Source organism: Manis pentadactyla, chromosome 13 (assembly GCF_030020395.1).
Source record: "Manis pentadactyla isolate mManPen7 chromosome 13, mManPen7.hap1, whole genome shotgun sequence".
Classification (NCBI taxonomy): domain Eukaryota; kingdom Metazoa; phylum Chordata; class Mammalia; order Pholidota; family Manidae; genus Manis; species Manis pentadactyla.
The window spans coordinates 102,815,702-102,841,813 of record NC_080031.1 but is presented as its reverse complement, the minus strand read 5'-3'; the positions used below and the strand labels follow the sequence as shown (position 1 = coordinate 102,841,813).

The 26,112-nt window shown below is 45.0% G+C and overlaps 1 protein-coding gene and 1 long non-coding RNA gene across 4 annotated transcripts in view; one reads left to right on the top strand and one right to left on the bottom strand.

Moving 5' to 3' along the window:
• The window catches only part of FGF1 (fibroblast growth factor 1), an 89,984-nt gene extending 70,594 nt beyond the window's left edge, over positions 1 to 19,390 (top strand). For 2 of the 3 annotated variants that reach the window (XM_057491026.1, XM_036895212.2), the window contains 2 exons: positions 12,329 to 12,432; positions 16,096 to 19,390. In XM_057491026.1, coding sequence (XP_057347009.1) covers positions 12,329 to 12,432; positions 16,096 to 16,290 — 299 coding nt within the window. In that variant the 3' untranslated portion in view covers positions 16,291 to 19,390. The remainder of the gene's footprint in view (positions 1 to 12,328; positions 12,433 to 16,095) is intronic. The other variant, XM_036895222.2, reaches the window with a different exon arrangement.
• Positions 1 to 26,112, bottom strand: part of LOC118917417 (uncharacterized) — a 308,681-nt gene that overhangs the window by 91,558 nt on the left and 191,011 nt on the right. The window lies entirely within an intron of this gene.

Below are 26,112 nucleotides of genomic sequence, written 5' to 3'. Positions count from 1 at the left end.
GGTGGTGCTGTGGATTCAGCCAGGTCAGGAGCCCACGGGATGTAACAGAGGTGGCTGCCGAAGTGTGTGCGACGAGGTCGACAGCCGAGTAACGCTGAACAAATTTTTTTGCCCAGTGAATGTGGGCTACTTACTTGACCTCTGTGGCTTCACTCTTCTCACTTGTAAAAAAATATTACTTGCCTCATAGGTTCCTTGGGAGGATTAAATGAGACAATCTAGTGAAAGTTCTTGGCACAGCGCCTGGCTCAGAGGAACAGCTCAGTTCATGTTGGTTAATATTGCTGTCATCGTCATCATCAAGATTTCCATACATTCAATCCAACATATGGAAATACAGTACAATATTTAAGGCCCTTCCCTATCCTAGGGCCTCCCAGGAAGGCCAAGGGTCTAGACGCAGATTTTGATTCAGGGCCTCTCTGGCAACAGAGTTGTGTTGCCAATTTACTTATTCTAGAACTAAGAACAAGGGCCCAGGAGGACAGAAATCAGAGTAAGTGGAGTGGCGAGCAGAAATCCACCCTGCACCTGTCAGTGCCAGAACTGGATGATCCACATACCGTCTGCAGGGCCAGGGGGCCCTGGATTTAGAGTCAGAATGCTTGCATTCATACTGCTGCCAGGTTCTAGCTGGAGCAGCCCTGGATAATTACCATCTTTCCATTTTGCATAAAGTGCTCTGCAAAGTAAGTTTCAAGTCTTCCAACCCCATGATCTTTCCAAGCATCCTCTCTTATCCAGAAATTTAAATGTGTCCAGTGTTCCCAGCTGCCTAATTTTGGAAAAATACTGAGACTTGGTTTCCTCACCTGTGGAATAGGCATAACAACACTGTCCTGTGTGCCTGACAAAGCTGAAAACTTTTGCAAGGTCCTGCAGGGGGAGGACAACCCGGCGTGGATGCAGCCACTGACCGTGGTTCTGTTGCCCTCTTCTGCCCAGTGGTGGAACTGCCGCAACACTTAATTTCAAGGGTTATCCAGAAACAGCATCAACCCGACAGGCGTGGAGCGGATGGTCCCTGGCTAACTGATTAGCGCAGCCTCATGAGGGGATGACATTTGTTCTTGACCATTAGTTCGAGCATGACTAGAGCAGTCACAGGTGGACAGCCACACTCTAAGACTTCCTTCAGGAAGAGTATTTCTAAAAGCCAATCACACATTTAAATAAATCTACACAAATCACATGAGATAGAACTGTAGGCCTTCCAGCTCTACAAGGCAAAAAACAGCTCCTCTCACAGCTTCTCTCTGTCCCCAGCCGGCAGGACCTCCCCTGGACAGATTGGGTGGAACATTTTCAAAATTTGCCTTCTTCCAACCTCTGGGAGAGTAAGTTTCCCCTTATTGAAAGCCATTTTTGGAGTGGTATAAATCCACAATGGATGCTGTCCACAGGCCATCGTAATGTAAGCCTGGGTAAATTGTCTCTCCTGGTGGGAATTTCTGGCCTGTAGAGAAGGTGTTTTTGGTTTGTCTCTTTACACCGCCTCCAATCACGGCTGTAGGCAATTACCGTGCAGGCGGTGGGCAGTTGGTAAGTTGCTGTACTACGAATGCCAGGCAAGATCGGAGAGTCGGAGCTGCGGATGGCGAGGCAGGACCAAAGGGTCAGGGTGTGAGAAGACTGATGATACTTCCTAGGGTTTCCTCTGGGAGACGGGTAAATGGTGCAGCCACCAGGAGAGGGAGGACTCTGGGAGAGGAACAGGTGTACGGAGACCCAGCCAGTTCCATTGCGGACACAGGGCATTGGAGGAGTGCTTGCAGCTCTCCTTGGAGCAAATTCCTCACTGATTTGTGTGGTTATTTACTGTTTTTCCCCTCACTGGGCTCCCTGAGGACGGGGTCTTTGTCTCGTAGAACTCAACACTGCAATTTTTTGCGTCTAGTACATTCCCTAGCACTTGGTATGATGCCCAATAAACATCAATTTGATGAGTGAGTGAATTGTGCTGCTGGCAGATAAATTCAACTTCCACAATATATTCAATAAACACATACCCAGTCCCTGATATGTGCCTGGCATTGCATTAGATTCTCATTTCGGGCTCGCCTCAGTCGTGGGAGTTTATTACTTAGCAGCACTCTGTGAGTGCTGAGCTAGCAGGGCCTCGACCTGGGAACCAGTAAGTGGAAGAGCCTGGCACAAACCCACAACTTCTGCTCCCAAGACTGCGGCTCTTTGCATGTCCCGCCACCCACCCCCAACATCAGCGCCATGACGGTGGCTTCGCCCCACAAGCTGACTCAGCACGTTGGAGTCACACAGGCTGTTGTGTGGTCAGACAGGTATAAGCGCAGGTCCCACCACCTGCTGTTTGCCTGTCCTTGTCACCTTGGGGACGTCACCTCTCCTGCACATGCCTCAGTTTCCTTGCTTTTAACAGCACCTACCTCCCAGGAAAGGAGGAGTTTTACAAGTTAAAAACATGGCCGGGCACATGACAAGTGCTCAAAAAATGGTACTTAACCATCATCGTCATCATCCCCCTTGGCTTATTTGGCCTTTTCCTCCCGAAACCAGCCGATCTTTGGAGTCTGTCAAGTGAAGTGAATGCTACCCTTGCTCCCTGAACTGCGGCCACCTGGTATCTCTGGGGCAGTCTAGGTTTGGGGAGGTAAGGCCAGGCGTGCAGGCATCACGTGCCCAGGCCCTGGCCCAGCAGCCCTGCTCCTGCTGACCGCTCTGCCAGAGGAAGCTGTCCGGGCCAGGCAAGGAGGACTCCGTGTTTGCTCCGCTCTTTCTGCGGGAGTTTCCTCTCTGGTGAAGGGGCGCCACGACTTAGTCTCACCAGGATTAACAGCAGGAACAGTAACTGGAGGAGGAGAATAAGCTCACAGACCTCCCAAACCTGCAGCCTCCTCCCGCAGCCCGCACCCCCTGGCTCCCCAAGCCCGTAAGGAGCCGTGTGGGGAGCAGGATTCCCGGCACCACTCACCACACAAATGGAAATGTTCCTGAGCAAAGTGTGTGCCAATCAAATATTTATAAATCCAACCACATCCTAAAGGCTCAAGGGGAGTCTGCTGGCCAAAAGAATCCTACCCTTCAGCCCTGGATAAAGGGCAGCCCCTCCCCTTCAGTGACATCCCTCCCGCCGCCTGGTTTGGGGGCACCCCAGCCTTGCCTGCACTGGTTGGCCACGACTTGGCGCCTCACAGCGAAGGCGCTCCTGAGACCCCAGAGGGGTGTCCCACCTAGGACGTGATGCCAGAGGGCTCCCTATCCTTCCTCCCCACTCACCCCTTGTCTGGTTACACAGAAGGGATTTTCCTAGATAAACTCTTCTTTTTTAAAAATATCACACAGTCTGTAGACTATATCAAAATTTTCCAGGCACCTTTTTCAGACCCTAAAGGAGAAGCAGGCAACCTTTACACATTCTAAGAAAAGTCTTTTTCACATACACGTATTCCAAACCACTGGAATTCTCTTTCCACAAACTCGTTTTCTTTTTCTTCTTCTTCTCCATCTGTCTCTAATGTTTTACGGAGCCTGGCTTGTGGCTACATTTTAATTATAAATGCCACTGACATAAAACAACCTCACTAAGTTCTGAATGAGGCTGATCTCACTTTGAGTAAACACGGCTAAGGACGGGAAGTCTCCAACCCAGAATAAACCAGGCACGTAATCTCTTTCGGTCTCTCTTAGGACAGCAGAGGTGGAAAGTAGGCTTAAAGGCCATGGACGTGCTACGGACGCAGAATCTCCCTCTGCACATTTGTCCTGCTGAATGCACCAACTGTGTTCTTATCTTTAAAAATTCCTAGGGTAGGACAGGAAGATGCCAGGACTGTGTGGGGCTTGGAAACACTGCGCAGCGCTCTGAGGCACACAACACCTCCCTTCTCTCCTTCCTTGGAAAGCAGGAATCACATACAGAAACTACTGCTAAGATCTAATGGAAGGCTCTGGGGAGAAGAGAAAACCAGAGATGTGGACTTGTAGGTCGGCAGAAAAAAGGGAGAATGCCTAGTCAGGGGCTAGCCATATGCCACTTGAAAACCATGGGCTCCCTTTTATGTAGATTCCTCCAAGTACAGACCCAGGAAGGGGCCCAAGGGATGAGTAAGCGTGGATGGGATGGGGAGATGCACGATCCACAAACGTGATCCTGTACATTTCAGTGACTTGACATTTATTTTTGATAAATAGGCCACTCTCAAACCAGTACACCCTGATGCACTCCTGGTAAAGGAGCAGGATTCTGGATTCTGTTAGGGGCACTTAGGGTCACAAATCTACTAAGCGAATACTTCTAACATGCTTATAACGCATTTTTACAATGTTTTGCAAATTTGAATTTCTCTAAGAAATTTATGTCTATCATTAGAGTTACTTCTAAAAATTTGCTGGCCACAGGCAGAGAGGAACATGGTGGGAGGGAGGCGGGGGCCCTGCAAGAGCAGGTCTAGGACAGAGTGGTGGCTCCCTGCCAGTATCTGGGGCCATGACAAGGAATTTCAAAATGATAAATAAACAAACAAGTAAATACATACTTTCTATTTCTTCTGCTAAATAAAAAGTTGCAATTCCCATTTCAGAACTGCAGGACAGTAAGTACCCTACTAATTGACTTGCCTCACTTTTCAGAAAGTACTTGTCCCTTCATCCTTGGGATGCTTTAGAGCCACTGACCTTCCTGATCATGGACAGCAAGTCCTAAATTCCCCATATGGGATAAAGAAGAGGTACACCTTCCCCTTTGCTCTGGGTGTGAACCTGGTGGAAGGTGCTGGAAAAGGGAGCTGAACAGAGAAGGTGTGGCGTTAGTGGCCCCTCACCCCTCGTCTGTCTCACCAGCTTGCCTGGTTCCTGGCCTGCCCCCAAGAGGACTCATCCTTATGGACACCTACGTTCAGGTCTAGATGGTGCCGGGGGTCAAGCCTGAGCCTGGTCATAGAACAGCACGGGGTCATCAGGAGCAAGGAGTGGGGGCCTTGGCCAGCTCTGAGTGTGTGCCCGTGGACTAAGAACTGGGCTTAGTCAACCACCGCCCCAAAAAGTAGGAAGGAAAATACCACAAACACCAGCAACACATCCCCCAGAGTCGAGTCAATCAGCGTTACCAGCTGGACGTTCTTGTCTCAGAACTGTGCTTTGTAAGAAATGAAGATTTAGGACCAAGGAGAAGTTCCCTCCATTCCTCTTCACTTCTTCTCAACCACCCCAGAGCAGCCACTGGTATGAAATTGGTCTGCATCTAATGCACATTTTTATATTTCACTCCTATATATTCTATATATATTCTTTTATGTATTATATATTCTATATATAGAATTATAGAATATATATTCTTTTCTTTTAAACTGAAGTATAGTTAATATACTATATTGTTTCAAATAGACAACATAGTAGTTCCACAGTTACCCACATTATTAAATGCTCACCCCAACTAGTGTAGTTACTCTCTGCCAACACAGAAAGATATTGCAGTAGTGCTCCCTATACATTCCTGAGCTCTGCATATAGTGTTTAAGAAAATTTTCATCAGTGATTTACTAAAAATATTCTTCTGCAATCCCTTTTATTCACTGTACATTATTTTCTGCTTTTCTTTGAAAGGATATATATGTGTATGTGTATGTACATATATATATGTCACATATGTGACATGTATGTGTATATGAGAGAGGAAAGAAGCTTTGTTGTAGCTGTTGCACTTTGGTTTCAGTGCAGACACAAGTGGGGTGTTTGTTCGTGTGCTGCTCTGTCATGCATAGAGTTGAAGGCACCCCTGGTTGGGTGAAAGCCCCTGAAGGCAGGGCCCTAGTCTGGCACCGCGCACCATTCCCTGTACACGGTGGACAATGAGTGCATGTGACCGAGCGGCTCTCTGCCCCCTGCGCCACTCCAGGAGGGGGCAGCGCTGCTGCAGCCCAGGCTGTGGGCTGAGCCCCTCCTCTCGTGCTGAGCCCCCAACTCAACACTCTCCTTCACGCCTCCTGAGCAGCAGCTATGGGACGATGTTGGTTTGGAAAACTAGAATGAAGTCACACCAGGGAGCTGGGCACCAAGTCGGTTACATGAGCAGCTTGGGCTGGGTGTTATTCCTTCCTGCCAGCCCTGCTTGCAGAGGATATATGTTTAGGAAACTCAGCCAGAAAGAAATCCAGTGAAAATGAGCTATGAAACTTGGACGTCCTGGAGAAATAATATTTACAGAGGAAACTCTTGAGACGAGCTCTCACCCGCGGGACACCGGAGCTGGGGCTCACGGCTGAGCACCAAGCCCTGTGCCAAGCAGCCCCAGCTGGTGCTCACCTCCGTGGGGCCTTTCCACACTCCGCGGGCAGCAGAGCCAAGCCCACCTGCCCCCACAGCAAGACCGACGGGCGCTGCTCAAGGCCCAGAACAGAAACGGACTAGGAAGCAAAAAGCTTTTTACAAACCCTCTTTGGTGGTGGTGATGTGTCAAGGTAGGTTCGTCCGTTGTAGCAATTACACCAGTGGGGATGCGGCCAATGGGGGAGGCTGTGCATATGTGGGAGCAGGGGGTACAAGAGCAATCACTGTACCTTCCCTTCAAGCTTGCTTTGAACCTAAAACTGCTCTAAAAAATATCTCCCTTGATTACCTAAAAGGATGTGCCTTTTGGGATTTCTGTGGCACCTATAACTATGTTTGATTCGATACCTACAGCTGTGGGTGATAGGTGGAAAAAGTCCCAGGCAATCAAAGTCACTCCGTTCTGTGTCTACAGCTGGGATCCTGGATGCCCACCTGCCATTTGGTACATGTCTGACCTTGGAAACAAAGGGGCCCAAGCAGGAGAGTTTGGCTTGATTTGGACCAACCTTCCCCATCATTGGAACCTGCAGTGTCGGATGAAAGAGAGGCCAAAGCAGGGTACTCAGAAAACCCAAACCTGGTTCTGGTCATGGTTTTACCCCTGATTATAAGTATGATGTTCAGTGAAACATGCTCCTGCCAAGCTTCAGTCTCCTAACGTGTAGGACAAAGCCAGTGCCACCTGCCTCCTGGGAATGCTATGAAGAGCAAAGAGGTTACCTAAGCACAGTGGAAACAGTAGGAATAGTCTGGGTACTTTCCATGCATTAAAGATCATTTAATCCTCATAGCAGCTCCATGAAATAGGTACTATTGTTATAGACAAGGTAACAGGGGTAAATAAGTTGCCCCACGATCACATAGTTAACACACAGGCAAGCCAGAATTTGAATTCATGCAGTTTGATTCTGGAGCCCCAGTCTTTGATTTTATACTATTTATACCAAATAGAAAATAGCATGATGCCTGGCACATTGTAGATGATCAATAAATGGTTAGCCTCTCCCTTTGGTTTCTCCTAAACATATAGGATTATGCTGAGAAATTGACAAAAAAGTGTATGTGAAAGTTCTCTGAAAACCATAAAGTCCAATGAAAATACAGAACATTAAAGAAAATGGCTTTATTATTTCAAACTATACTACAAAGCTACAGTAACCCAGAACAGTGTGGTACTGGTACAAGAACAGACCCACAGGTCAATGGAACAGAATAGAGAGCCCAGAAATAAACCCACACATATTTGGTCAATCAATACATGATAAAGGAAGCAAGAAGCAAGAATATACAATGGGGAAAGACAGTCTCTTCAATAAATGGTGTTGGGAAAACTGGACAGCTACCTGCAAAAGAATGAAACTGGATCACTTATACCATACAGAAAAATAAACTCAAAATGGATTAAAGACCTAAATATAGGACCTGAAACCATAAAACTATTAGAAGAAAACATAGGCAGTAAACTCTTGAACATCAGCATTAGTAATTTTTTTCTGAATATGTCTCCCAAGGCAGGGGAAACAAAAGCAAAAAGAACTGGGATTACCTCAAACTAAAGCTTCTACACAGCAAAGGAAACAATCAACAAAACAAAAAGGTAACCTACTGTATGAGAATATATTTGCAAATGATATACTGATAAGGGACTAATAATATCCAAATATAAAGAACTAATATAACTTAACACAAACAAAAAACTCAATTAAAAACTGTGCAGAAGACCTAAATAGACATTTTTCTAAGGAAGATACACAGATGACCAACAGTTACATGAAGAGATGCTCAGTATCACTAATCATCAGGGAAACGCAAATCAAAACCACAATGATCCATCACCTCACACCAGTCAGAATGGCTGATATCAACAAGACAAGAAATGAGAAGTGTTGATGAGGATGTTGCGAAAAGGGAGCCCTCCTGCACTGCTGGTGGGATTGCAAATTGGTGCAGCCACTACGGAAAGCAGCATGGAGCTTTCTCAAAAAACTAAAAATAGAAATACCATAAGACCCAGCAATGCAACTTTGGGGAATTTACCTAAAGAAAACAAAATCACTAATCTGAAAGATATATGCACTCCCATGTTTACTTTTTTAGCATTATTGTTTAGCATTATTACTTTATTTAGCATTATTCGCAATAGGCAAAATATGGAAACAATCTAAATTTTCATTGATAGCTGAAAGGATAAAGAAGATGTGTACATATATACAGTAGAATATCACTCAGCCGTTTATAAAAAGAAATCTTGTCAGACAACATGGATGGATCTAGAAGTTATTACATAAGTGAAATAAGTCAGAGAAAGGCAAATACCATGTGGTTTCACTTATATGTGGAATCTAACAAACAACAAACAAACAAACAAATAGACTCATCAACATATAATACAGACTGGTGGTTGCCAAAGAGGAGAGGAGAGGGGAGATGGGTGAAACAGGAAAAGGGAAAAATAAGTTAGTGAGAACATTTGATATCTTGATATGGGGGATGGTTACGTGAGTGTGCACACATGTCAAAATTCATCAAGCTGCACCCTAAAACTTGTGCATTTTAAAGTATGTACCTCAATTTAAAAAAAGTAAAGGATTCAACCAAAAGCTATATTTACAAATACATTGATAGTATCAAAAGCTTGCATTCGTTTTTTAAAAAACAAGATAGAGAAATACACTAATCATTTACTTTAAGATACTGGAAACGAACCAAACAACCATAATGATATAAGAAAGTATATAAGAAAGCTCTAAGAAGAAGGGGGTAGAAAGTAATGGTGGTTTTATTTATAGGTAGTGAATTATAAATTAGAGAGAAAACTGACAGGGAAAGGCAAGGTCTAGTTCTTTGAGAAAAACCTAATGTAACTATCATTCTTTAAAAACGGCTTTATTGAGGTATTATTCATATACCATACAATTCACTTAAAGTATACAATTCAGTGGTTTTTCGTATATTCAGAGTTGTGCAACCATGTCCACAACCAATTCAAGAGCATTTTCATCACCCCAAAAGGAAACCCTGTCCCTATTAACCATGATTCCCCTTCTCTGTCTCCTACACTCTCCTCAGTCCCTGGCTACCAGTAATCCATTTCCTGTCTCTACAGGTTTGCCTATTCTGGACACTTTCTTTAATGGAATCATAACATATATGGTCCTTTGTGACTGGCTTCTTTCAAGGTTCATCCATGTTATAGCACATGTCAGTACTTCGTTCCTTTTTATTGCTGAATAATATTGTACACAGCATTGTTATTAAATGTATTTACTTGCTTCATAGACTTTTAGAGCTGGAAAAAACTTCAGAGACTGAATCTAAACCCCACCCATTTTCCTGATAAGGAGACAGTGGCCTGGAGGTTAAATGGCCTAGCGGAGATCTCCTGGGTAGGCGGTAGCAGAGCCCAGCCTGCAGCCTTGCAGCTAAGCACGCAGCTTATTGGTGAGGGACCAGCAGAATCATTTCTGCAAATATTGGTCTAACATTCATTCAACAAATCTATACTGGCGGTCCCCGGTGGGTGAAGCACCGCATGAGGCACCAGAGACCTGGGGGAGTGGGACAGATAAGCTCCCTGCTCCTTGTCTCAAGCATATGTTCTCCTGGGGAGGCAGAATAAACCATAAACCCCTAAGTGATCACAGTAATGCGCACTGAATAAAGTGCACAAAGGGAACAGGGGAAACAGGAGAAAGAGGATGGAGTGGGGGCTGGGGTGGCACTGGCAGGGGCGGTGGGAGAGGCGACAGGCCCAACTGTACACAGTGCCGCAGGAAAGGACTTGGCTGGGAAGGGCCTCTCTGAGGAGCGGGTTTTAAGCAGAGGCCTGGAGAAGGACAAGGACCAACTTTTGGCTATCAGGGAGAAGAAGGCATCTCGCAGGGGGTACAGCATGTGCAAAGATCCTGAGGTAGAAACAAGCTCAAAGTGTCGAGGGACTCAAATAGGTGGAGCGGAGTAAGAGAGCAGGTGGTGCGATTTGGGGCTGCAGGGGAGGGCCCAGATCACAGTGGGGGGCCCTTTGGCTTCTTCTCTCACAACTCTCAGAACTAACTGAAGGTTGGAGGACCTGTGGGAATGGAGGTCAACAGCTTCCAGTTTCCTTCCTGTAAGATAAACTCCACTTACCACAGGAAGCTAGAGGAGGCCCTGAATCTCTAGCAAGACTTCTGAGGACAAAAGAATTACATCGTCAATAAGGGTGATATAACTGTGTGTCACCCTCGGGCTGAATCAGAAGATAAGGAAAACAGGGAAATGAGAAAATACAGACATACTAATAAGGAATGATTATAATATGGTATAGCTGCGTAACGGAACACAACGCAACTGGCAAAAAGCATGAGGTTTACTCTTTCAGCACTGAAGCAGAAAGCTCTACAGTTAGTGAAGTAAAAACAAACAAAAAGGTGCAGAGCTCTGTGTATAGTAGCTCATCATTTGTATAAAAAAATGGCAGGAGGAATAACATGCATTTGCTCATATATCCATAAAATCTCTCTGGAAGGACACACATAAAGTACATCTAGGAGGGGCTGACTTGTTTGTCTCTGTCCATCCCCCCCACCCAGCAGCATGCATCCTGGGGGGAAGGGTGAGGGTCTCCCCTGTCCTGTTTACTGTTGAATCCCCATCAGCTGTGACTGGGAGGCTGGGGAGGGATGCATGGGAAGGAGATGTTTCACTGTCTCCTCCTACATTGTGTCCAAGTTTGAGATATGTGAATGTATTTTCTATTCAAAGAAATTAAATAAAGAAAACAAAGAAAAGCAATGAGGGGTCTAGATCTCTGAGCTGAAGGCCTGTGTGCCTCCCAGAGCGCCCCCAGCCCCCCAGCCTCTAACTGAGCTGCCCCTTGGGAGCTCGGCTCCCCTCCTGGTCAGAACGATGGGGTGACAGTCTGGAGACCAAGGAAACTGCCCACGGAGTTCACAATTAATTTCAGTTCCCAGTTATGAACCATCAAAGCTCCTCTCTCCAGAGCCAGGGGAGAATGAACCTAGGAATAATTATCGAATGGACATCAGATTCCAATTAGGTGGCCAGCGGTGGGCAGGGCACGTGGGAGGATCAGTCGGCATAAAAGGAGAGGGTCACGCGGGGTAACACGCATCCTCGCCCTGCACCCCAGGGTTTCTCAGCCTGGGCACTGCTGGCTTTTGGGGCTGAGTAACTCGTCTGTGAGGGGCCGCCCTGTGCACGCGGGGTGAGGGCTGCAGCATCCCTGCGCGCAGGCCGGGAGGCCTGCCTCTCCTCACCTGATGCCAGCAGCACCGTCCCCCTCCAGCTGGGGCGACCAACATGTCTTCAGACAGAGCCCAGGGTCCCCTGAAGAACAAGCCACCCCCTGGCGAGAACTCCGTCCTCGCCCCTGCATTTCCAGGTCGGGCTGGTTGCCCCTCTGCCCCTGCCCAAGGGGGGTGCACACAGGCACCACACCGAGGTTGGGCGTTGCCTGATCTTCATCGCGGGGGACTCCTAAGTTTCCCATGTGCCAAGCAATCCAGCTTCCTGGGAACCAAGTCTACCTGAAAAATAACACTATCAGATTTTAAAAAACAACAATCTGTCCACAAGAAGCTCCCTGGAAGGCTGGGACCATAAAAAAGTGCCCCCAAAGTAGGTTGACGACTGAAGTGGAACCCAGCTGGGCTGACCAGGGGCGCGGGCTGCAGCAGCCAGGAAGCACACGCCACTGCCCCCGGGGATTATTTCCCTCTAGGTGATGGGAAGAAAGAAGGCAGAGAGGTGCCCTGAGTGCATGCAGGTCACTTTGCAACAAAGGGGGACAGGTGGGTACACTGCCATCATCTCTCCTCTGCAGAACAAAATTCCCAATGGGCAGCTTTCTTTGCAGGCAAAGAAAAAGAAACTGTATTTCTATGTTTTGATTAATTTGAGGCTCGTCCTTGAGGGCTCTGAAATGAATGAGCAGACTTTTCCGCGGCTGACTGTTCTGGCCGCCGGGCCCTATCGGCAAAAGCTTAGTGTTTATTTACTTTTGCTCGTGTTATTTTTATTTCAGTTCAGCTGCAGCTCAGTGCGGAAAGCGCGGGGGAGGTGTATATCAAGAGTACTGAGACCGGCCAGTACTTGGCCATGGACACCGACGGTCTCTTATACGGCTCAGTAAGTATGAGACTGACATGCTTCCAGAGCTGGCCAAGGTTTGAGGTTTCCAGAAATCTTGTTACGTTGAGTGATGCAAACTATAAGGCAACAATTCGCCTCTGTTTGTTATTTTTCCAGCAGGATTCCCACGCTCCACCCTGCCTTATTTTAAGCACAAACATAAGTGTTTCTTGCAGTATTCTCTCAAAATACTCAAACATATTATCACATACACATGGGGAGACATTGATCAAGATTTTGGTAACTCACTGGCCACTCATTTCAGAATCCCACTTAATTCGTTCATTCCAGAAACGTTCCTTGAGCACTGCCATTTGCTGTCGGTGTATCCTCTATGCCTTTTACAAAAACTGCCCAGAAGCCAGTAGTTGATATGTCACGCATACGACTTTGAAAACAGCCCTTTTATTCTGGAAGATGCACCTAAAAAGCTTAATAACTTAATTCAATGCACATTGATCAAATGCTTCCTGGATCTAAGTATAGTTAGGTACTGCAAGGACGTCAAGATGAATGAGCCACATCTCTGCCCCTGAGAAGCATATTCTAAGAGTTGATTTAGTAGCTAAAAACCTCCACATTTTCTAGTTAATGTTTCACATAGGTTTGATTCAATAGATACTGGCCTTTACAGAAAAGAATAGAAATAAAGGCAATCTGACTTTGCCCATTGGTATCTTCAGTAAAAGATGTGAATGGGAAGACAGCTGAAGCCAATGGCCCTAGGTTTTTAAATTATTTCTGGATTTCAATGATCTTTTCTCTGTATCCTAACAACTGATAATTAAGGCTTGGCCAAAAACCCCTTTCTTTCTTTTTATGAAGATGTCTATAAAAAGAAGCCACTAGGGGATTTTAGTCTGGGGCTCCCTTTAACTTACATCCAATTGCCAAGTGGCAGTGGGTGCAGAAAACCCTCTCTTTGAAGTGATAATGTTAGCCAGGGTTTGGGAGGTGAAAACAGTTCCGTTTTTTCACGCTGCCCTCTAGGGCTCAGAAGACGAGATTGCCAGAGTGATAGGCAGCCTCTAGAAGGCTGTCTGCTGACATACGGATCAACCGGGACAACTTTAAAGGGTTTGGAGGCAGGCAGGACAGCTATATAGGGAGCAGAATGTTTTTAAAAGGTGGTTCTTCCAATTGGTAATAAAGTCAATCAACCAATCAATTATTCAGTCTCAGGTTTGCAATTGAATCTCATGCCTCTGCACTTCGGCAAGTTACTCGCCCGCTCTGAGCCTTGTCTAAAATGAGGAGAGTAATGGACGATAACTACCGCAGACAGGGTCAGCGACGCACGCACAGAACCCACCCACCAGTGTGGCGGGCAGGCTTCAGAAATGCGCCATCAATGGTAGCTACAAGACCAATAACCAATTTATGAATCCCCTGACTCTCACTATTTTTTAGGTTATAGGTTACAGTTTTAGGGCTTTTCCTCCTTTAAGTCAGTTTTGATGTTTACTATAACCTTCTTCCTCTCATAAAAATATTAATCTGATTTCCTCTAGGCTCCAGATACTCCTTCTCCACCACAGTCCTGGCTGTCACTATAATTCACCTCTGAAATATTCAGAGGGTAATCAATGTGTTATGTCTAATATTTTTTTTACATTTCCCCATTGGTAAAGAGAAGTCCTAAAATATCTCAAAGCTCTGCCTCATGTTCTCAACCAATTTTAAGTAACAATCCATCCTGATACAAATTTGTATGTATGTGTGGAAAGGACAGACTTATTTTTAAAAATAAATTTGAAAGGCTATATACCAAAACATTAATATATTTATCTCTGGGGGTGGTAAGCAGCTGATATTATAATAGTGAATGCCTTCCTATATTTTCCAAATTTTCTGTAGTGGGTCTATGCCACCCTGTAACTGGGGGAAAAGCAGCCCCCCCCCATGCTAAATATAAAAGAGAAAATAATTAAAACAATAGGATGAATCAACTGTTGATTCCTCAGGCCTGAGGCATTGCACAGAGCACGTAACAAGCACTGACAGAGCCTGGCTGAGCGGCGGACAGAGCACCTCCGATTTGGCCTGCTGACTCATCCTGTGACTCAGCCCTTCTGTGTGTGTCAGCTGCTCTAGTGTGACAGAGAAATCAGGTGGGGGACGTGGCCATCCTCAGCTTCATCACAGCACACAAGCCTGACGCCCACTAAAGGGCTTTGTGGGATGAGCCCTCCTTATAGGGAGTGGGCAACCCACACAGGGCCAAACTGCCTGCCTTCTCCCACCCCAACAATGTGCATCAAACGCTAAGTTCTTCTAGAGGAGCAGAGTCACCCAATTAAATATTACATCTATGTCCTGTCTTGTTCTAAAACGGTCTGAAGTGTCTCAGCCAGGTGTCATTGCACTAGGCTACAAATGAGTAAGAAGCAGGGGACTTCCTGTCACACAGTTCCTTACTAACCAAAGATAGCTTTACTGATCCCAGGAATCAAATTAAGTTCACCACCTAGCCAAAAAGCACATATTACTTGCAAGGCTCTGGGTCTGGGGTGTAGACATAAGGCTGACAAGGTTCCAGCTCTTCTCTCAGTAGGGCTTACAGACTAATAGACCAGCATGCCCACAAATAGAGAACAATGAACAACAGGATTAGGAACCACCAGTACAGGAATCAACTGCTGCGGGTGCTGAGATAATATAGAGTGATCACATGACTTGGAATTGGAGCGAAGTCAATACACAACAGAAGTATTTTAATACACCTGTGTTATTTTCAAGTATAATAAGTGAATTTTAAAATCTTAACAAAGTTCAAATAACTGGGGCTCCTCCAACTCTCTAACAGATGAATTTCAAGGAAAAAAGTAATTGTTGGTAGATATTTTTTAAGTGGATGAACTATTTAATATGCTGTAGCCATCTTTCCGGTCTAATAAATGTAAAGCTGCATTGGATTCCACTGTATGGATGTACCACTATCCACTTAATCAATCACCTTGCATGGATATTTAGATTGCTTCCAATTTGTTACCATTAAGTCCAATACTTCAAAATACCATCCTCGAAAATACAGTTTTATACTTGCTCAACTACCTCCTAAGGGTCCACTCCTAGAAATAAAATTGCTGGGTCAAAAGTAATGCATATTCAAAACTCTGATACATATTGCCAAACTACCCTCAGAGTTCCTGCCAGCTTTTCTCACCAACAGTGCATGAAGGTTTTTCCCACACTGTAGTCCCATCACCAAAAAAGTATTATTAGTAGATTATTATTTATTCTTCAAATCCAAACTTAGAACATCCCATGGCTTTACGGTCTGGTTTTGCTTATTGGATGTTTTTTATATGCCAGGCCTCTTCAGAGACAACCGGCCCAGCCCTGCCCTTCAGGTGCTTACAGTCATTTGAGGGTCTCCCCAGTGGGAGACTCTTGGGTCCTGAGGACAGCAAATGGTAGAGGAATTTATGATAATAGGAAATGTATACTGCAAGCTCGTTATGTGTTGGGTCCTGTTCTAAGTCCTCATTACCACCCTCAGAGATGGATCATGTTATTATCCCAATTTACTGAAGATGAAACAGAGGCACAGAAACAAAGCCTTAGTTCCTTGCCCAAGGTCACACAGCTAGTGAACAGAGCAACCAGGTTTAAAACCACTCACTAATAGTTCCACTGTTTTTGCTTTTATCTTTTTAGCAGACACCAGATGAGGAATGTTTGTTTCTGGAAAGGCTGGAGGAAAACCATTACAATACCTACACGTCCAAGAAGCATGCCGAGAAGAATTGGTTTGTTGGTCTCAAGAAGAATGGAAGCTGCAAACGTGGTCCTCGGACTCACTATGGCCAGAAAGCAATCTTGTTTCTCCCCCTGCCAGTCTCCTCTGATTAAAGAAATCTGTTCTGGGTGCTGGCCACTCCAGAGGGGCCTGATGGGGTGCTCACCTGGTTGACCCCAGATTGTTCCCTTGACCATCGGCTGCGCTAACCCCTGGTCCACAGAACCTGAATTTGTAAGCAATGCGCTTCTAAATGCCCAGTTCACTTTTTTGCAGAGCCCTTTACCCCAGCAGTTTGGAAGCGAGGGACCAAATTGCTTCTAAGGGCCAACTGGCTGGCCAGTCTGGGTCTGGTTTGGATGTCCAGTTGCCTCTGGGCATCTGCTACAGGCTAAGCCCCTCAATGCAAGGGTGGGGCTAAACGAAGCATGTTCAGGAGGCAGCCAAGTGGGTTATTAGCAAGTGCATATGATTCCCTCTGCTGAGTAGATCCTGCCTGTGGCTCCCCCACACATCTGGCACGACTCCCTTCTGTCCTTTCACTACCCCACAAGTATTAGCAGAGAAGCAATGGCTAGGCAAGAGGAAGGCAGCATTCCACAAGAGAAACAGGGGCGAAGAAATTCCCCCTCAAGAATGGAGGGGATTAAAGTGGCAAGGGGAGATTGGATTCTGGTGGACAGCTTAGAAGGACAGGATCTCAATGCAGAATAAATGAAGGATGGGAGGCTCAGCCACAGGAAAGCAAAATAAACGCATAGCCTTGGAAGTTGTTACCATGCCTTGAATTTCCCAAGGTTATCCAGCAGCAGAAAGCCCCCGGGTGTCAAGTGGAAAGCATGAGGAGTGGGTTCTTGATCAAAGCAAGGACACTGGATGTTGGTAAATTCATGTGGGTCTGGGGTGGGTGTGGGGGTGATGAAAAAGGAAGGGAAACGTGGGCTGAAGGGAACGTTATCTTCTAGAGGATGATTCCACACGTGAGAAGGTAAGAGAAAGGGGCGCCATGACCTGTGCTTAGTCACCAGAAAGCAGAGACACTGGGGTCCTAGGGCAGTGCTTACAAAGCACACTGGGTGTTTGAGTGCCGATTCCGGCTCAGTGGGTCTGGGGTGGGTTACATTTCCCAGAAGCTCCCAGGTGCTGTAGACGCTGTGGCCACCCCCCACCATACTTTTAAGGTCCTGAAAAATGTTTTTCAAATGAAGGTGGCCCCACCCCCCACCCCCTCTAGCTTCACCATTAAAGAACGCACACCCACCAGCTTCCTGAGCATTTAGGCAGCCTTGGCGGCAGCCGTACCTATACTAAGGAGGGTGGATTTAAGGCACTTTGGCCCAATGCCTATAAAATGCCCATTTAGAAGATATACGAAAGCATCCTCCAAAAATGTTAAACCCTCACCAACAGCTTTTCCCGAGACCATTGTGTGACGATTACTTGTATAAATATGCTTCCTGCTTAAAGTAAACTTGACCCAAGCGACTAGCAAATTAGAAACACCATTCATTTCTGACATATGATACTGTCGCCATGTAAGGGCCTTTAATAAGCCATTTAAATTTACATGAGATTGTATGTTTTAATCACATTTTAAAACTATAGCTCAAAGGCTATTAAACTGATTAGCATTCAGCTACTGAGAATAATAGGATATGATGAATAAGCTCCTCAATTATCTACCACTTAAACTACATTTACCTATGAGATTTTTCTTTGTTTTTCATTATGCTGTTACAAATTTTCTTTTGAAAATGGGGACTCTTAAGCAACGCTATGATAATTGTGGATAAAAATTGATGAGAGTGTTAGCTCCTGTTATAAAGAATTGAAGTAATTATTAATTGAGAAATAACTCCTTAGTAATTGAACTGTCGTATTTAGAATGGGAGAAAAATGACGTGTTGTGGAAGTTCAAAGCAGTAGTTTAATTGAGGAATTGAACTCAGTTAACATTCTGCATTGGTCCAGAAAAACAATATCTTAACAGTTTTTGTTTTTGTAACTTGGATAAGACGATTCTATTCTATTTTAGTACATTTTTGCAGGCAAGTTGGGGATAGTACAGAATGGTTTAACATCTTTTTACTATGAAGATGTTTTACTATGAAGATTTGGCCAGAAAAAGGTACCCAGAGAGGAAATCCAAGGTATTTATTTGGTCCAGAATTTTTAGTGTATGAATCAAATTCAAGTCAACATTGACCAAGAAAAATTAAATACTGTTACTAATAGATGAGACGGAAGTCTGTGGTTTCCGAGACCCAAAGCATTTAGAAGAAACCCTATTGTGACCTTGGCAACTGCAGTCCAGTCATTCTTCATGTATGCATTCAGTCTATATTTATTAAGTGTTTACTGTGTGCCAGGCCCTGTACTGGGTCCTGGGGCCCCTGGAAACCTTGTCTGTCTGGTTTGCTGCTGTTCTCTCTCCTAGGGCATTATATTTATGATGAAAGATGCTGTGCATTCATTTCTTTCAGTCAAGTTAAAATACAGACTTTGTAGGTTCCTGCTGAATAAACAGCAAGTCCCAGCGACCCACATTTTGGAAGTTAGCAACACCCAAAATAAGACAAATCCCTGCCAAAGCATCAGGGGACGTGACAAGGTAAACCTAATATTTCCAACTGTAGAACCATGTCAGCATCAGAGGCAGGACTTTTCAATCAGGCAAAGAGCCTGCCGGGTCCAGTGGAAGGGGACAGTGGGTGGTTCCCCACTCTGTATCAAACGGGTTCTAGTTCCCCCGGCATGGAGCACTCCTGTCCCTCGCTCTCTGCCTTGAGTAAGCCTTGTAGCCATCTGCCTGTCAGGTGCCTCTCATGGGGATTCATTCTCAGCCAGTTGTTAAGAGTTGCCTGCCATTCTGTACAAAGCACCAGGAGCATATATACTTTTGACTGCTCTCAACGTGGAGGGGGAGGTGGCGGCCCCGTCCTGGAAGGGATGATAATCAGAGCCTCCTATGGCCAACAGCGTGTACTTAAAAAAACTGACTGGAACGTGATGTGTTGCTGGCGATCAAGGTCTTTGCCTTGTGTCAGAGGCAATGGAGCCCAAGGCCTCAGCTTTGTAGAACATACTGCCTAAACCACCCAAGCTCGTGGCTGCAAAGCAGACCTCTGATGAAGAGGATGCCTGTCATTTTACATCACTGTCTCTTTACTTTTGCACCTTGCAAGTATTAATAAATGTCCCACTGCTTGGTGACGATGTCTCTCTGGGTGTCTGCGCATCACGGCATCTCCGCTACCCGCGAAGGCCTCCGCTGCCATCCCGGAGGTGTGGCCGCTTTTATCTCCAGATAGGAGGTTTTAAAGGCTGACAGGAAAAGCTAAGGTAGAAGCACTTTTCATTCTGTTTGGAAACCTAAGGCAACATTGGTGCCTTTCTAGGGCTCCGTTAGGGACGTAGCATCAGGAAAGTTGCCCCCCCGAAGAGCAAAGCAACATCACTAACGCAACTGACACATTTTCTTCATAGTGAAATGATGCTACTATTGGTGAGTTGACCAGTTTGTGCTTCAGCAAAGATATGGTGACCAGAACAAAAACTTTAAGGTCTTGGTTCAATTTTAAGTCAATGGCAAGAGGTGCCTCTGTGGCATCTCAAGAGCCTCAGTGCAGGGCTATAGGTTCACCCATCAGATTTTCTGAAAATATTATACCAAGCAATGTCTCCTTCTGGATGTTCTGCCTTCTTACTTGTAGGAGAAAGTACACTATTGCCTAGACTCCATGCAGAATCAGATCACACATGTGCACACACACACAGTGTTCACACATGTACACTCACATACACTTGCTTGCACACATGCACACTCACATAGGCACATGGGTCTTTAAAAAAACCAATTGGGTGGTGTTTGCTCACTGCTCATTCTACACCAAAATCGAGGCCTCCTTTCCCTTTTACAGTTGCTGAAAGCAGCATTTTTCTACTTTTTAGAGCCTGATCCACAGTAAGAAATACATTTCCCATCACAATCCAGCACGTGCAGACCCTTGTACCACGGAAACAAAAAATGTCACAAAACTATATATTTATCAGATGTGCTCAGATTTTTCTATTACATCCCACTGAAAATTGCTTGTCAAAGACCCATTAAACTGGCTCATGACATTAAGAGGTCACAATTGAAGTTTGAAAAACATCAGCTTAACGCAACTGTCTTCTTTCCAAAGACGACGAGACCAATTAGGATCTTGTATTAGGGTTTTAGTGTTTTCAAAGTCATGGTTTGTTCGAAGATAAGGGGACATCCTGTTACCCAGGAACCACCTGTTCTGAGGGCTGGGTGAATTCTTTTAGCTGCTTTACTACTGATCACGCAAAATGAATGCAATGGTGTGCACCCCACAGGCACTCACTGCTGCCTGCAACTCAGGTCTCAGCAGACGCCCGGGCAGAGCCCTGGGGGCCTGACCTCTCCCCTTCTTTGGAATTCATCACTTGGGTCTTGAGGCCATTCACTCCCTGACTCCCATGGTTTTCACTTCATTCCTCTCTCGCGCCCCTCCCACACACAATTTCTCTTTCATAACCATTTCTAAACACGACATGAAAAGTAGACTGAGTCAGGAAAAGACTAGAAACCCAGAACCTCTGAGCATAAAATTCACTCTCAAATCCAATCAGGGAACTTAGAGCGTGAGATGTGGGGATGTGACATTGGGCATCCAGCCCCCAGTGATCCATCTGTCATTCTCTCAGGTTACAGGGAAAATGCACTAACTGACTGCTTGGATCTTTCCATAACACTGTATCCACTCTGCGGTTGATATATTGACCATGACATACTGCACTGCTAGCTTTCCACCCTAGTTATAAAATTAAAAAGAGAAAGCAGGTCACACACAGCCTGAAGCTACAGGATGGATTTGCTTTATAAAATGCATATACTGTAGTTTTGGGGTCTTCTGATGGGTCTGAGAATGTTTGTGATGTGGGGAGGAGGTATTTCCTAAATTGCTTCCTTCCCTCTTAGCTACCCACTGTCACACAGGCTAATTTACACATCCAGGAGCTAGACATTGGTGTCTGTTTTATTGCATAAACAAGCAAAAACCTCACTGCATCCTTGATGCGCTTTTCTATCAGCCTTAGTGAGGGGTTGGGTACTTCTTGTTCAGAACTGTGTTCAGTTTCAGGATTTGATGCACTCGGCTGCAGTGTGTTAGCACGTAGGTGTACACAGGCAACTTGTGCAAATCATTACAGAAACACACATCACTATGATTTTCATATTTCATGGTTTTTTCTTGCCTTAGAAGAAAATTTTTTTAGTCTTACCCAGAGATGCACAAGAGCAAGATGTTAGATTACTGATACGCTTTAGCTCCAAACTTTTTCTCCAAAATAACTCATAATAGTTTTCCTATAGGCTAATTTGTATGGACTGTAAAAATTGGGCTGTACGTAGCCTGGGAATGTCAACTGTGTTAAGAACTCAGTAATTTCCTGTAGAAGTGAATAGTACAACCCATGGCATTCTCCAAATAAGACGCCTGCATGAGGAATCCTGATTCTGACCTGGGAAGTGGTGCTGGTGTTTGAACTGGCCAGGTTATTTCTAATAATACAGGATAAAATCACAAATCCCTGGCGGCTGTGCAGAGAGGGCAACTGAAAGAAAAACTTGTTTCTTGATCCTTGGTGTTAGGGGACTCTGTCATATAATATTTAACCGACGTGAGCAAGAAAGATGGGTTTTATAAATTGCCAGAAAATGTGTAACTCCCAAGCAACTTGAACATCTGGGAAGAGTTTGACAGGGCCGAGGGCTACTCCATCCAGTCCAGACCTCAAGAATAGACAGTAACAATAAGTTGAAAATAAGGCATCTTTCCTCAATTCCTTCACTAACTCATCTATTCATTTATCATGTATTGAGCATCTAGCACCTGCTTAGTTATGGCCCAATCAGGAGACAGAGATCACATCGATAATTTGAAGGGGATAACTTTAATAAAAAGAATTACCAACGAGTGAAAAGAGATGAACTACTAAGAGGGGTAAAGAGATCTCTAAAGAATATTGGAACAGCAGCTACACTCCCCAAGCCTGAGGCTAGAACTCAAGGAAGGAGCGTACTTGGGAGAAGGTCTTCTGACCTCACTGGCAAAGGTGTGGTTGTGGCCCACAGGATGGCGGGCGGATGATCTCACGGCAGGGCCTCGGGAGCTCCCTGCAGGGAGCAGCTTGCGGGGTGCCAGCATAACTTGCTGGAGGTTGTGCAGCACTAGGTTTCCTGCAGGACGCTGCCCTCTGGCCACTGCGCTGGAGGAACAAGAAGAGAACTAGAGGAATCCCAAAGAAAAGCCCCTTCGTCTTGCAGTATCCCTCCAATGCTCTCTACAGACAAACCGTAAGGTGCGTCAGCTGGCAAAGGAGAAACGTGTACAGGGTCCAGCTCCAGTATCATAAAACAAGGCAAAGAAGAATGGATTTGGATCAGATAGGCAATAAATTGGCAACTGGCAAAACCATGATTTAGATACTCTACTAGCCACAGTATTAAAAGATGGATAAATGTGGTCATTGCCCTTAAGAAGATTATAGTAGTAGAGAAAGTCTCTAGATGAAAGCCTCAACTTGGGGGGCTTGCTCCCTTTTAAAAATGCTCTTTCTAATCCCCCTGAGCTTCTCCAAAGGCCATCATGTATTTAAAGTACTTTCTTTAGATTTTAAGTCGTTAATGAATTTAACTCAATGTAATGTACAAATCAATGTAAATCGCACATACAGAAGAACGTAGCTTTGGAGTCGGGTTGGCAGAGTTCAAATTCTGGCTCCTCCATTTCCTGACTGTATCTTTGGGAAAGTTCCTTAACCTGTCTGCCCTCTGCGTCCTCCCCTCTGAAATGAGCAGACATTCAGTGCCAACCTCACAGGCTTGTGGAGAGGATCGAATGAGATGGAGGCATGGAAGTATTTTTAACACAGTACCTGGCATATGATAAGGACTGAATAAATATTTGCTATTATTTTTATAATAAATATAATTACACATATCATATACTAATAAGATAGAGTTAAAAATTATCTTTTAGATTTCCATTTCGGGTCCCAGTGATTTTCTTTATGAATCCACATTTGGAGGGAAATTGCTTCACAGCAATTCATTTGAACAAGAGATAATAACATTGACTGACTCCACTCTTACTTCTATAAGGCAGAGATTATGGGATATAATTATCTTACTGTAATGTGAGCGGGTTAGTCCACATCTAGGCTATTGTATCTCATTCTAGATGCTGCTTATTAAAAGAAGTTTGATAACTTTAAAAAAGTTATGTGAAAACTAATAGATGAATAGTAAGGAACCATAGAAAAAACAAATAAAAAAAAAAAAAACAAAAGAAACTAAGTGTGTTTAGTTAAGAGAAGATTTAAAATGAGATATTATAATTCTCTCCAGACAGTTCAAAGGTCCTTTTGTTTTCTTGCTCTGGGAATCAAATGAGTACAGGTATTTGGAACTTGACAAGGAAGTGGTTTTTGTTTCAATATAAAGAAATAATTTTTTTCTAACAACTACAGTCATTCCAGCCATGGTCACTAGTACATCCACATGTAGTGACTGAGGCCTGCAGGTCCTGGAGATTTCCATACAGAGCCTGCATGCACGCCTGGGGTCTACTCGGCAGTGTGGCACCCGGGACCCCCTTCAGAAGTGACCCTCCCAGCTGCTGAGAGTATTAACCTGCTGACAGGCCTTCACCATCAGCACCGCGGTGAAGAAAGCTGCCGTGCCCCAGGGCACGCCCCTCCAAGGTGATGCACATAGGTGCCCAACTGCCTGGCCCCTATGCTTCAACTCTGGACAGCCCTGCAGGATCGTCCTGGTGTCAGAAGTTCTCATAAAGTCAGCCGAGGCCTCTGCTGAGACCGCCTCCACCTCTCCTCCTGCCCTAACCTGCTTCCTTCCCTTCCACAGGTGTCCATCCCAAGATCCCTGAGAAACTTCCCGCACGCTGATCTTCATCTCAGGGTCCACTTCTCAGGAAACCTAGCCTGTGACAATACCCGCCCAGGACGCTGGAGGCGCTGCCCTGAGCAGGCTAACTGCAAAGGTCCCCTACAGCCCCGTGACTCTGCCGTGTCTTTGGGCTTTTGAAACTGAATGTTCTAAGTCCACAAAGTTCATGTACAATCCATGTGGCTGATCCTCAAGAGAAATCTCAGCCTTCTTTCTCATCAGCTGATATCTCGTTAGGAGGGGCACTTGTTGAGTCCTTCAATTGGTCATTCAACCACTGCCCAGTTTTTCAACAAATATTTATTAAGGCCCAAATATGCACCAGACATGGTGGGCGCGATGGTATACCAAATAAAGCTCGTTTCTGGAACTTACAGTTTAGTAAGGAGAAGCATATGAACATATTATTCCCCAAATTTCACTTATTTGCATACTGCTTCCAAGAGCCTATATACCCATTGCCTGATCATGGCACTACCGGTTCATATGGTTTATGGAAGGTGAATTTACAGTAGGCAAAAATTTCACAAAAAGATAAGCTACTACCATATATATATATTTTCTAATACACATTAAAATAAACATAAAACTTGACAATTTTTAAAATGAACACCAGCATATCCTTTGTCCCATACCATAGAGCAGGAAGTAATCTACACAAAGGATCACAGACAAATGTAAAATTGTAAGTGACAGGTACTTACAAAGGAGAAGTATCCAGTGAATTCAGGGGTTTCACTTACTCAAGGGATTCCCTGAGGAAATGAGTTGATGTCTGACGGACGACTAAGAGTTGACCAGGTAAAGAGGTGGAGTGTGGGGTGTGAAGAACATTCCAGATGGAGGCAGCAGTGTGTGTGCTAAGGCACTGTGGCAGGAGGGAACACAATGCCAAGGAGGTCCAGGTGTGGAAAGCAAGGTGTGAACTGAAGTTAGCCAGCAGGGTAGAAGCCAGTGATGGAAGCAGGAAGGTAGGCGGACTCCATTCTCCAGCATCTAGATAGCTAAGTAGAAGCTATATACACATAATCATTCCCACCTGACTCCCACCCCCACCCCACCACAGACTTTTCTCTCCAAATGAATTATAACACTTCTCTAGACCCTCTGCCAAAGGATACAAATAATCAGTATCAGCATGCATGTTTCTGGCCTGGGGCTGTGAAATGTATTCCAGACTTGAAACTTTGGGGGCTGAGGTTCTATCTGGTAAATATTTAGATCTTTCCCCAAGGCTTTTATTCATTCCATCCAGCAGGTGGAGTATAGGAAAATGCTTTCTGTTCCAACCAATCCCCTTGCATCCAAAAGGAAAAAGTTTTGCCAGCATCGTCAAGGGTGAGAAATAGAACAAGAAAGCAGTGATTGTGTATTTGAGACTCATTCTATGGAAAACATGAACTAATTAGCGTCTTATTGCTGTGCTTCCAGAGATTCTGAATTTGACATTTCTGTCCAAGTTTGGGGAGCTATGCTATTAGTCCAAAAACAAATGAAGCGGCTTAAAAAGAATCACATAACCAAAAAACCACATCCTTCACAAGACAGAAAAACAGAAAGGCAACGTGGAAACTCCTCACTGATGGTGCCAGTTTGAGGGTTTGGGGAGATTTGACTGGTTGGCAGAGATATGTTCACCTGGTATGCAAACAGATAACATAAACATACTCACATAGATCTAATGAGGAAAACAACAGACCACATAGAACTGGCTTCTTAAAGTCCTATGGTCAAATAGTGACCTCATAGAAAGAACAAAGAAACCGAGGAGACAGAGAGCGAATAGAGACAGAAGGGATCACTTCCATGACTCCGGATTCTGTAAGAAACACGACGGACTATAATGACCCTTCTGAATTGTCCTCATTTCTTTTTCTAGAAGGCACAGAGACTTGCCTTCCTGACAACCAACCAAAGAAGATGTTGCCTGAACCCCTACTACAGAGGAGGG